The sequence below is a fragment of the Hirundo rustica genome, chromosome 1 (genome assembly GCF_015227805.2).
Source record: "Hirundo rustica isolate bHirRus1 chromosome 1, bHirRus1.pri.v3, whole genome shotgun sequence".
Classification (NCBI taxonomy): Eukaryota; Metazoa; Chordata; class Aves; order Passeriformes; family Hirundinidae; genus Hirundo; species Hirundo rustica.
In genome coordinates, this window is record NC_053450.1 from 95,053,666 (window position 1) to 95,066,104 (window position 12,439).

The 12,439-nt window shown below is 41.9% G+C and overlaps 1 protein-coding gene across 4 annotated transcripts in view; it reads right to left on the reverse strand.

Annotated features, from left to right (window-relative positions):
* The window catches only part of KIAA0319 (KIAA0319 ortholog), a 60,168-nt gene that overhangs the window by 28,204 nt on the left and 19,525 nt on the right, over positions 1–12,439 (reverse strand). For all 4 annotated transcript variants that reach the window (XM_040058315.2, XM_040058310.2, XM_040058293.2 and 1 more), the window contains exons 3-4: positions 10,355–11,124; positions 634–814 (exon numbers count right to left, since the gene is read on the reverse strand). In XM_040058315.2, coding sequence (XP_039914249.1) covers positions 634–814; positions 10,355–11,124 — 951 coding nt within the window. The remainder of the gene's footprint in view (positions 1–633; positions 815–10,354; positions 11,125–12,439) is intronic.

A 12,439-nucleotide genomic window follows, 5' to 3' on the forward strand; every position in this document is an offset into this window, starting at 1 on the left:
AAAAGTCCTTTTCAAAATAAAACAGTTTGTTCTGCAGCTGTAAGTGTGATAAGCCTCTCCACAGTTTTGGAATTGGAGCAAAACTTTGTATTCCCAGGATTTTAAGGACATGTTCTCCACTGTTATGGGCTGAGCTTCCTCAGGTCCCAACTATGTTGCTGCATAGTATTGGCAACTATGGATAGGCTTCTACTGCAGAGTTTCTGAGAGGGACAAATGTTCTGAAGAGTCACACCAAAAATAATAATATGACTAGAAGAGACTATTCTGAAACCTCAGAAAGCCTCAGGTATTGCTTACCAAGTAAAAAAAAAAAAAAAAAAAAACCCAAACCTAAATCACTTAAAACAGGTCTTAATCTCTGCTTTTTACTTTGCCATATTTCCTCGAGTTGTCATTTCCCACTAATAATGGATTTGGTCAGGGTGTTTGCCTCAGAATTAAGTGACTACAGGGTCTGGGGTTTGCAGTGTTACTGTAGGTCTACAGGTTTAAAGTGGGATTATGTAACATTTGGATAAAGAATGAGCTCTTACTAACAACAGGTTAGAAACCTGACAGTAGAAAAGCCATGCCCACCCTCCATCCAACCTGCAGGTACCTCTCAGATCACCAGCTACGTTGAAACATTACCTGCTTTAGCAGCAGTAGCAGGCAGTGTGAACTGCTGCATGGGCTCGGATGGTGCAGTATTAGTGGGAAGTAGCATGATCCCTTCAGTGGCATTCTCTGGGGCCACTGTGGGAGTCTGAGTTTTCTCTGACATGCCTAGGGAGAAATCTGGTTTATCTGAAGAAGAGGAAGGTGAAGCAGCCTGAAAAAAGGAATTATAGGGAAAGAGTTGTTATGAGACATTTTTCACATATCTAGATTTAGACGTATGCAGTTTTTTTTAATAGCATGTAGGATGACCCTAGATATTTATGTTACTAGTAAATTTTATTCATGTACAGAATACCCATCGACCAAGGACTGGGTTTTTTTCCAATCAGGCTTTGTAACAAATGCTAATAATTTTCCAAGTTTCAGATGCAAAACAGTCATGAGGTAACCTGAAATACAACTAAGGCTACCAGTTATCGAAATATTTTAAAAATCGGTACGACAGGTCTAAATATAGTCATAAATCTTTAAAAGCCACTGTCAGAAAGTCTGTGTGGTATTATTTATTGTCTTTGTGCCATACACAAACATAACACAATCCTTGCTTCTTACTACATCTGCTCAGTACACAAGTCGCTCATGCCTTTTTATCTCCTCAACAGTAATAAAACACCCTACATGTCTCTACTTCAGGCATCAAGCAGTACTGCCTCACCTTGTTAGTAAATCAGAACTGCAGCAAAGGACATGGCAAGTGTGGCACGAATAACTCAGCACTGGGTTAATCTTGCCTTTCAACAACACATTATCCTCAGCGGGTCAGCAGGTTTTCCTTAATATTCTTAAGACTTATTTCTGATCTAATGATATGAGAAAAGCATTTTTCTAGTTATGGCTACTGTATTTGGCATGTGAAGGTACAGCAAAATACTATTACTTGTACATCATCTATTAACTGAGGAATAGGATTATGAAGGTTGGCAAAATTCATAATGCAAACACTTGTATCACAAACAGCTGAGGTGGAAACGGACCCCTGGAGATAGCCCAGTTCAGCCCCTAGCCCCAAAGCACGGTCAGCTACAGCTCAAGGACCAGGTTCAGTCAGGTTATAAGTATCTCCAAGGACGGGGAATCCACCTATCTGGAAAACCTCCAGTGTTTGACCATCCTCACAGGAAAAAATATGGAGTTTAGTGTTTAAGTAAAATTCCCTGTAGTTCATTTTGTGTCTATTGTATCTTGCCCTGCCACTGAACAGCACTGAGAAGAGCCTGGCTTCATCTTCTTAACACCCATCAGAGCAATTTATACACATCTCTAAAATCCCTTGAACCCTCTCTGCTCAAGGCTGAACAGTCCCAACTCTCTACTCTTTGCATTTCAGGTGCTCTACTTTCCCTTTGAAGTTTACCTCCCTAGGAAATAAGAGCAGTCCTGCCTTCTGGACAAGAGAAAAAGCTCCCTGTGCAGCTGTGAACATGAAAACAATGCCATGAACTGTTCCTTCCCAGCCTGCAAGGAAACAGAGAGCAGAGAAGTCATCTGCAACTCCGTCTCAACCTTCAACAATGGACACAGAGAAAAGATCCCTGTGCAGTATCTGGGATTGCGGCTACCCACCCTTGAGGATGCTGAGGACAACAGCAAGAGCTGCACTTTTGGGTGAGTCCATAACACAGACAACACAAGCACCTTTGTGGTCATACCTCCAGCTCTGCTCCACATGCAGACAGTACTCTCAGAACAGCTGGACACTGGTAGCAGGATCAGGGACTGCAGCTCCCCTAAAGTAGTGCCTTCAGGAATCTCACCCTCGACGGCATCATGTACAGGCAGAGCCTCAAGCCCATCCTGTTTTATATCCTGACAAAAGGTCTTTCCTCCAGATAGGTCTTCCTTACATACTCACTCCAGCTCTCATCTTTATAAAAGATTTTTTTCCCACAGTTGTGTAGTGGTGCGAGAGTTGTTTTATTAAGTTATTTTTGTAAGATTTATAAGTTATTTTTGTAATGGTTCAGTCCACTGTACCCCTCTGTGTTCTGTAATAGTATTCCCCCTTATGAGTTAGTTATATAACCAGACATTTTATGCCAATCATTTCTCTCCTGCACCTGTCCCTGTCAATCCCCCCTCTCTCCTCTTGGTCGCCCTGTCTGTCACTTCGAGACCCTTCCCTGGATTCTGGAAAGATCCAGGAGAGGCGTCGAGTGATAGGCTGGTGCCCGGGGAATCCCCTCCTCCCCTCTTGTGATTTGTTAATGGTTCAGAAGTTGACACCCCCTGTTACCGCCCCTGTGTTCCCTGGTTGGCTGACCCGTTGTCACCACCCCTGGACCCTCCCCCATTTATAAGTGGCCACAAGGCTTTGATCTCTGCTCTCTCTCTGGGCAGCAGTTGTCTGAGGTGGAGCTCCTTGCCGGACTCCCCTTAATAAACTACCTTCTACCCTGCCTAAAGAGAGTCAACCCTTTTTCCGTCGCCGCAGTCGTTACGCCATCAGGTCCACTCGCCTTTGTGGGGAAACAAAAACCCACCGGGAGGAGGTTACTCGCCCTGCCTGTAACCCCGACCGATCCACGCTGTCGCAGTGCAGAACTGAGCTAGCCTGCGCGCCTGCCAGGCGTGAGGGACACAGCGACACAGTTGGGCAAACCACAGTGTGCTTTTGCCTTCTGAATTTGAGGGAAGTCTATTTTCCTGGGCTTCCTCTGGCTTCTCTCCTTTCCTCATCTGTTGCCAATCCTGCAGCTGGAAAGCAGGCATCATGGCTTTGTGGGACAGATGGAGACAAAGTCATCTCAAATGTGCATTTCCAGAGTGCCTCTTCTGCAGTGGCACCAAACATCAGTCAGCAAGCATATGCAAGACACTGCAGTCAAAAAAGGTGCCCTGTGGCAGGCACTGTCACGTCTGAAGCGGTGTCACAGCCAAAAAGACAAACTAAAAATGTTAGCAGACAGCAGACAACTAGGGGAGAGAATATATCAGAAATTAAGTTCTCAGACATAAACTGTTACTGAGAGATTTGCTGGAACTGATGTAGAGGGCAAGATTACCTAAATTCCAGCTTGGGAAATGAAATTTAAAGGAAAGAAAAGAATTCCTTCTGGGACTGAGTCTGATAGGCAGTTCTGTTGGTAGGTGCTTTGGGATTTTTTTTGTTTTTACCCTTTTTTACAGCCAATACTGCTCAATACAAGCACACCAATGGTGAGGGCCCAGATCCTCCAGTTCTCTGGGTTTGACCTGAGTACAAATCTCTTGAGAATTCCAACAGAAAATGAGACTAATCATATAATACGAAGTACATAGTTCAAAATAGAAAGGTAAATCTAAATATCAAAACATCTGTCAGAGGTTGTACACACCCTCTATGGATCAAATCAATGTATTTTTAACCAAACAGAACTAGTCAGCTTCTGTAGGCCTCAAAACTGAAACAAAGCCAAAATAAAAGATGACCATCTATGATATTCAACTGCATTCTAAATCTTAAATATGAATTCTGAAGGCAAGCCAGACACTAAAAGGCTCACCACCACATAGAGTCTGTCAGCCATCTCAAGGTTTCTTAGGTAAAGATTTATGCATTTTGACTGCACCATTATCCCTGCAAATACAATAAGCACAATAATTAAGTCAGACCTTAGCTATTGAGTAGATATTTGAAACACTGCAGCATCAACATAGTAGCAGCTAGACTCTGATTAAGACCTGAAAAACCTTACTTGGCTTAGATGAACAGCAGTTAAATGGAAATATTAAAAAGAAAATTAATTCTTTGCAGATATCTCACTTCACTATAAGCAGCACTGCAGATTTCTGTTCTGGGCAGCTGGACAGCATATACACTGTAAAGATGTCTGAATGTACTCATGTTATTGAGCTGCCAGAGAGTGACAGTCCATAAGATCCCTCTGAACTCTGATGCAAACCCAACAGTCAGGTGACTCACTTAAATGACAAACCCCAAAATATCTCTCCCAAACAACATAAATAAGCTCCTTGCATCTGACTACATTTATGACACAGATGCTCCAAGGGCACAGACTCCAGAGGTCTGCGTTTGGTTGGTTTCTGTTTAAAATCTCTGTGGAGGTCCTTGCTCAAAGAACACAGCACCGGATGATACCACATCCTGCTGACTACTATGAAGGAAGGGAATCAGGGAATCACATTTTTGCCACCTAGTTCTGTCTGGCTTGTCAAAACAGCTTTGTCTGGAAGCTGCAGAAGGGAATGCGTTAGCGCAGATCCAAGGACAGAGATATAGAATTGTCGTGGCAGAATTGAGAGGATGATAGGAAAATATTGTATAATGTGCAATAAACAGGAAAATTCATTAAGCTTAGAAGCAAGCATGATTGTAAGACCTTCATATTTTCATAACCTATACAAAAACACCACAGTTTGAGAGGTTGTTTGGATTACATGCCAATGAAAAAGCTATTTGGGGACCTCTTGGCATTTTTAATCCTGTGTAAAAATTTAAGATTTGCTTCATTACAAAATTTGGTTTTCAAAAACCAACTTTTTTCAGAAGGAAACACAAATATGTGCTAAATAATCCATATGATATTTGATGAAAATGTCTGCTTGCTGGAGAAAGAGACACATGAGAAGGAAATCCTATCACCAGAATATATCACAGGCAGCTTCTATTTCACTAGGGTCACAAGTAAAGTTCCCAAACCAGAAAAACTTGAAGGCAAGGTGAAGATTTGTGTTAGGCATACTTGGCAAGGCTTAGGGGGCAGAGGACTGGCTGCAGGGGCCACCCTGGTGGTCGCAGTCGGTTTGCCAGTGGATGGAACCAAACCACCATGCACTAACACTGCAACTTCTCAAACCTAGCTAAAAAAGGGCAATAGCCACTCTGAGCAGGGGACACAGGAGGATGTGGGGGGCTGCACAACAAGAGATGTGAGAGGAAACATCTGGAAGCAAACATCATTGTGCACAGGGCTGGAGACACCCTCAAGGAAGCATGTACTCCATGCCACCTCGCAGGGAAATGAGGCCCACAGAGAAGCCCACACCAGTGCAGATAAAACAAAAAGGAAAGAACAGTGACAGAAAAGAGAAAGAAGTGACAAGTGGCAAAAAGGAGACTGCCATGCACTGACCCCAACCTCCTGTGCCACTTGCTTCCTCACCAAAGTGACCGAGCATAATTTGCAGTGAAAGCAAGAAGAGTGGAGACTAGGAAGGTGAGAGGAGATGTGTCTGCACTGAAGCTGATTCTAGGGAAGGCCATGGAAAACTAACTGCTAAAACCGCTCATCATCTCCATTTCTCCACATGTGTCCAAATTCAAAGGATTCTCACCTAGGAAACAAAGGTTGTCTAGGCTTCGGCAGTTTCTGAAATCCTTCCGCTTCCCCAGATTCTTTCTTTACATTAATAGAGAACCTTTAGAGCTATTTCCCAATACATGTCATGAACAATGTTCAATGTTATCCCATTAACGTGCTTTCTACAGCTCTGCTCACAGAGCATGTCCCACCTACCTTCTAACTACATTTGTTTTATCAGTTCTTCAGCATCATTATTAGCTGTGGCTAAAGACTTACCCAGGTTTAGAGTTTCATCCCTTCTGCACTGAAAGCAGCAAGCTCATTCCTCAGCCTTTCTGTTGGAATTTCAGTGGCTGTGCTAGCATAATATAAATATCACACAAGAATGACTGAATGACTCCTCTGTGTCCTGGTGAGAAATAAGTTTCTCCCCATTTCTCTTTCCAATAAATTACAATCTACACAGTGTAAAAGAGAAAGCAAAATCTTTATATTCCATCTGGGGTAGGAAAATCAAAGTAGAGCTCTACGAAGTAGGCTTGGCCGTATATATTTATCACTGCTTCAGGATGTGAAATCTCAATTTTTATAAAAAGGTATTTACATGATCCCTTAGAGACAGGGAATAAACTTGCTCAGCTCTGACACATAGTTTAGGCGAGCTCAAAGTTTTATGACTCCTCTAAGGCACAAGGCATAAGCAATTCAGTTAGCAGGGATCCTGTCAACTGGCTAAAGATTAGCACCATGCTAGTGAGTCTCCCATTAGACAGCAAAATGCAATGGGAACAGGTTTTAAGTCTTACTGCACACATAAAGTGCACAAGTATGGTGGAGCATGGAGCTACTGCAGGTTCTTGGTGTGGCTTGCTTTCCATCACACTACACAGGCAGTAACTAAAAGATGCTTTCAAGTTTCCCTTAGCAAATGGAAGGAAATATTGGTGATGAGTTTCGTACAGCAGCGGCGAGTTTCCTTAATTTTAATTCTGTAAGAAGAGCTCAGCTATTGTCCTGTATTAGAATTAACTGCAGCACAAGTGCATGATAGAAAGTCACAATAAATTTTATTAGCAGGAACAGTCTACTTTGGTATCATGCTCTTCATATCTGTGTGCATATATATATATATCTGTATCTATACCTATCTACTTTTTGCATACTAAGAAAAAAACAATCAGTATCTACTTCTCTCACCTAAATACCCACATTAATTATACTCATTTCGAGGTATGCATGCTAAGAACTTTTTAAAACAAGTCTCCCATCATCAACCCTGCTTGCAGAAGCAGTACCTGATTTTCAGCTTGCCACAGCACTCATCCAGTTGCCAAGTGTTCTTCCATACACATGAAGATGAGTTCTAATCTCTTCTCACATGTGCCAATACACTCCAGACTAATGAAGTCAGTCATAAAAGTCACAGGCTACCTTGACTCTACAGGAAGTGGTCCTCAAAAAGCAACCTGCTGTCATGGATCCCACTTAACTCCAGGGCAATCTCCCTTGCAATTCATCCAAATAGATCCCACAACAAGGCCAAAGACTGCTCTACTGTAGCCCATGGTTGTGACCCTACTTCCTCACTTATTCCTCCCCCTTTTAGGAGCTTCTACCTCATGCCTGCATTCCTAACTAATCACTTGTTTCCTGCAAGGGTGAGATCCAGTGGAGTCTCTCTCTTCAAACCCTGGAAGCAACTCAAAGCAATAACCTTCTTGAAGTTATCAACAATCTTCAGAAACTTTCTGCACAGCTTTTGCCCTGCTCTCTTGCCCTCTCAGTAGGTATTAGAGTGTCTTAAATCCACCAAGAGGACCAGGGCTGTTAATAGGAGGTTCCTTCCAGTTGCCTGAAGTCTTTATCTGTTTCTTATGACTTGCTGCTCTCCACAAATAAGTCATCCCTTTCCCAGAACTGCAGTTGTCACAGATTTCACACAACTTTCTTATTTGCTTGCATTTTTCTTCCCTACAGTAAGAGCAATAAATTAGCATTTTTACAGCAAGAGATACTTGCTGGTTACAAAATATTGTGGAATTTAGAGCAAGTAAGGTAACATTGGCCAATTTCCTCTTTCCTCTGGCAAGGAGAGTCAAACCCAAGAAATGATGAATTTACAGCCTGTCTAAACTTTCTAATGGAACCCAGCCTGTTCTTAAGAAACCAAAGTCCCTTTAGTCTCAATTGATCAAGCTAGCTGACATAAACAGAGAACAGGTGAATCTTACTTACACTGACCTATTGTAGTGGTTTCACGTTCACTAAATTCTGGTCTTAGTACTTACTCTTTCTGTGGGAGAGAGACTAGGAGAAAAACAAAGCAGGTTTAACTTTAAAAATTAACAAATAGTTTTATTAATGCACACTAAAAGAATAGAATAAAAGAAAGTTGGAAAAAAACCCTAAAACAGAATGAAACTTCAAAAACACTCTTCCGTCCCTTTACAAACTGTTCACTTTCTTACAAAACAACATAAAGAGACAAAACTTGTAATTTTCAGTCAGTTTCACTATCTGACAATAGTCTTTCATCAATTCTTTAGGGGAAGAGTCTCTCTTAGAGTCATGGATCTTACTGGCAACTTAGAACAGTCCTCTGGTGGGTTTTTTAATTGTCACAAAAACAACCGCCCGGAGAAACCTGCTTTTGTGACGCCTCCCAGGAACAGATTCCCAAGCTGCTGGGTCTTAGACGTTTGCATACTGGGGTGTGACCTTTTAAAGATGAGTTACTCTAAAGCAAAGGATTCTTCATCTCAAGGTACAGTGATATCTTCTCACTTCTTCACTGGCACAGAGAGCTTCTCATCTTTATCTCTGTTCAAGCATCTTATAGGATTAATATTACTTAGTCCATCACAAACACCTTTGCTGAAATCCACACACAAATCTAAACAATCATCTCCCCAAATGCGTATCTTTCCTATGATTTAAAGGAATGATCTAAATATAGAGTTCATTTCCATGGCTCAAGTAAGAATGGAACAACCAACTCTTTAACCCCCTGTTCTAATAGTATTTTTTTCACTCTCGCTTTACTGACTTCATGCTGTTTTTTTCTTTATGTTCACTCTGTCCTTTCTTACTCTCTAAGAGAAGGGCCAAGCTCTGGAAGCTTCATGTTGCTAGGAAAGGGTTAAATCTGCTTGGAGTCTTTGTCTCTCCCAAAGTAGCTTGTGGTGTTAGATGTTCACGGCCACGCTGGTGAGGGAGGAAGAACTCACAGAGAAACATCAGAGACCAGAGCACCCGGGCAGTCCAGAATCACAAAAAAAACAGACAGGATCATAAATGCCTTCTCAGTGTAAATCGTGGCGGCCTCAGCCTAAATAGTGCTCATAGCTCTTATCAGGGGCCCAGCAGAGATCTCTCCCTGCTCCAGGGAAGTTTAGAGGAAGTAGCTGTTTTAAAGCAGTAACCTCTCCTTCCCCATACCACCCAGGAGCCGGTGGAATCCGGCCAGGCCTCAGGCCAGCTCCCCCCCAAAAAAGGGGGGAGCAGCAGGCCCAACTTGATGTTACCTGTCTCCCTCTGGCCAAAGGAAAGAAGCAAAAAGGACCCACCTATAGGAAATTCACGGGGTTTTATATGGTACTTCCCAAACTCGTAGCCGACAATTTTCGGTGGTCAGAACAGATGCCAATATTCCAACTAATCCTCTGATAGATCCCTGTCTTTTTCTAAAGCAATTCCCAGGTCCTGACCTGGAGAATTATTCTACATTCTTCTATAACTAAAAAACCAAACTGTACTAACCCATGACACCTATATATTGCATTTTAAGTAATTAACTTACTTTTCTATTTATCAGACTCAAGGATTCTGAGAACAGAAACACCTTACCCACTTTATCCTCCTGCACATCATGGTCCAAAACTGCTATCATCCCTCCTTAAGTTCCATGCCCCTCTCATGTTTTAAAAGCATTATAAAAATTAGCTCAGCACTTACATCTGTAACACCGCTATGCACTAGTAGCATGAAACTCATGAATCAGGCCTAATTTTATTGATGGAGGAGCTTATGTTTGCCAGTCTTGGCCTTTGAATACCAGAGGGTCTACTAGCACTGCTCTGCTAACTTCTTCCAATGAGTCACCAGGGGTCAGAAGTGACACTGTAACACTATTACACCAGGTCCAGGTTCACTCATTTGTACACCTTCAAGGAAATCTCACAGTGCCCTAAAAGGAACATTAATCCTTATCATCTGATGAAAAAAAAAAAAAAAAAAAAAAAAAAAAAAGAGAAGAAGAAAGTCCTTTAGTGATTCACCTGCCCCTTAAGACAATCCTATGCCCCTCAGCCTCTTCTACGCAATAACATGACTGTAAGTCACTTGAGAGTTGTAATATCACAAAGCAATAACCTAAGATTTTCAAAGATTTGAAAACTAAAATAATTTCCAAAGGCCAAACCATACTTCTTCCTGAGGGGCAAACATACCTCTTTTTGCAAAGCATCCTCAGGTTGTGCAAGAAGTGGAACAGCTGCTTCCCTTTCAAATGTCATCCCAGGCAGTGGTGTAATCTCTGGAAGGGATGACCTCTCTGTGGAGTGTTCATTGATGGAAGTCACTTCAGAGCTGTTTTTATTCAGAAAGCTGTCCACCTTCCCAGCCTTCCCTTTCTTTTCAGCAAAATCTTCCTGCTTATCTCTATCATCATCCGTGGAAGTATTGAAGCCATTTTCACCTGCCACCATCAGGCCCCAGTCAGCATAATCCACACTGTCCTTCTGCTCATGTTTGACACCCACCTGAAAGGGGTCCTGTTCCAACTCTTTATAATCATCAATGTATTCAGGTATCTCCTCAAGGCTGTGTTCTTTTCCAAGCAGAGACAGCTTCTTCAGGCTACTCACTTCCTCTGATGGATCATTCTGGAGTCCCACAGAGTGGACCATGCTTGGGATCACTTGCCCAAACCCTAGCAGTGGGGCTGGCCTCTGAGAAGGCCTCAGCACAAAGACAAGGTAGGATTTCACAGTTTCAATTTTTTTCGGTTCACAATTGTCCTTGTGTTGGCAGTTCACGATGTAACAGCGCCGCTCAAACATCCAGGACAGGTCACACCCAGAGAGGTCACAACAGGCTGCAATGCAGTCGGACACTGACAAAGCGTGAGGAACTCGCATGATTTTAGTGGTTTCTAAGTTGGGAGATATTACTGCACCTGAGTACGTGGCTCCTTCTCTGCACTGCTCACAACTGGAACCTGCAACAACACCACGAACATAAGGCACAGCACTACAACCAAGCCATAACGTCATCTACTGTGACCTTAAATGGCTTACAAAATAGAGACAGGTGGTACCCTGTTTAAAAAAGCTAATTTCCTTCCACTGTCATCATCACTACCTTTTTAGCATGTCCCTTTGCAGTAATATTAGTAATCTGGTGGCTTTTTCAGAGTAGAACATTGACATATTTTGCAGAAGTACCTTTTACTGCTGTGCTACAAATTCAAATACATGGAGATGAAAGCAAATTGCCAATACTTAAAAACAAGAACAGAGCAGAGAATACAAAAAAAAAAAGAATCATGGGGCACCTCCATTACTTCCACAGCATGTTCCAACTGGGATCTTTAAAAACACATTTTAAAACAAAACTCAAATAAAATGCATGTCATTGTTTCACTTGAGGGAGAAGGGAGCAAAACTCTAAATAGGAAAAAGATTTGCTGTCTCATCTGAATGTCATGAAGAGTTCCTCACTCTAACATACTTACTGGTCTTACTATAAAACCTGGATCAATTTCTCAAACTTTTGCTGGTTTACCCACAAGTTCATGTGAAAACCCAAGAGCTTGCTTCAGTATGTAGCTCTTTCCTTCATTTACAGTAAACATGACATCAGAATTATTTTCATAGCACATTATTTTTTAACATGACATCAGAATTATTTTCATAGCACATTACAGACTGAGTGTGAAATGGTCAAAAAAAGCATGAATCAACATATTATATATTCCAGTCAGTTTTTAACATCTTTTCTAGGTGTTTTTTCCCTGGTTATAACTGCTCTTCAGAATTTCTCTCCCTAAAATCTGATGTTTCAAGAAAGTTGAGTTAAACCAGAAAATTATTCTCTTCGGTTTTTAACTGGACTTGCTAACTCAATGAATGAAAACAAACATGCCCCCACTGTGAAGCTAAGACAGGAATGGAAGACAAAGGTGACTTTACCTGCTTTGTACCTCATTATTCACAATAGTTAGATCAGGAAAAATGAAATCAAGGAGTAGGAATAGGCTGGCCATAGGGGTTAGGTCTGAATATGAGACACAGAGATTCTCCAACACATGCAGTGTGTCCAGCATCACACTACAGTTCCCACCACCTCATCTGGGCTGAACTGCAGCATACTCCTTCACAATACATGGTCTTAATACAGCTATCAAAATATATGTGGAGAATCAAACTGCCCAGGAAGAATGTAAAGTTTACAAAGGAGCTTAGTTCAATTCAAAAAAACCCCAAATCAAACAAAGAAAATTGCACCACATACTGAGGGATAGCATGGGCAAG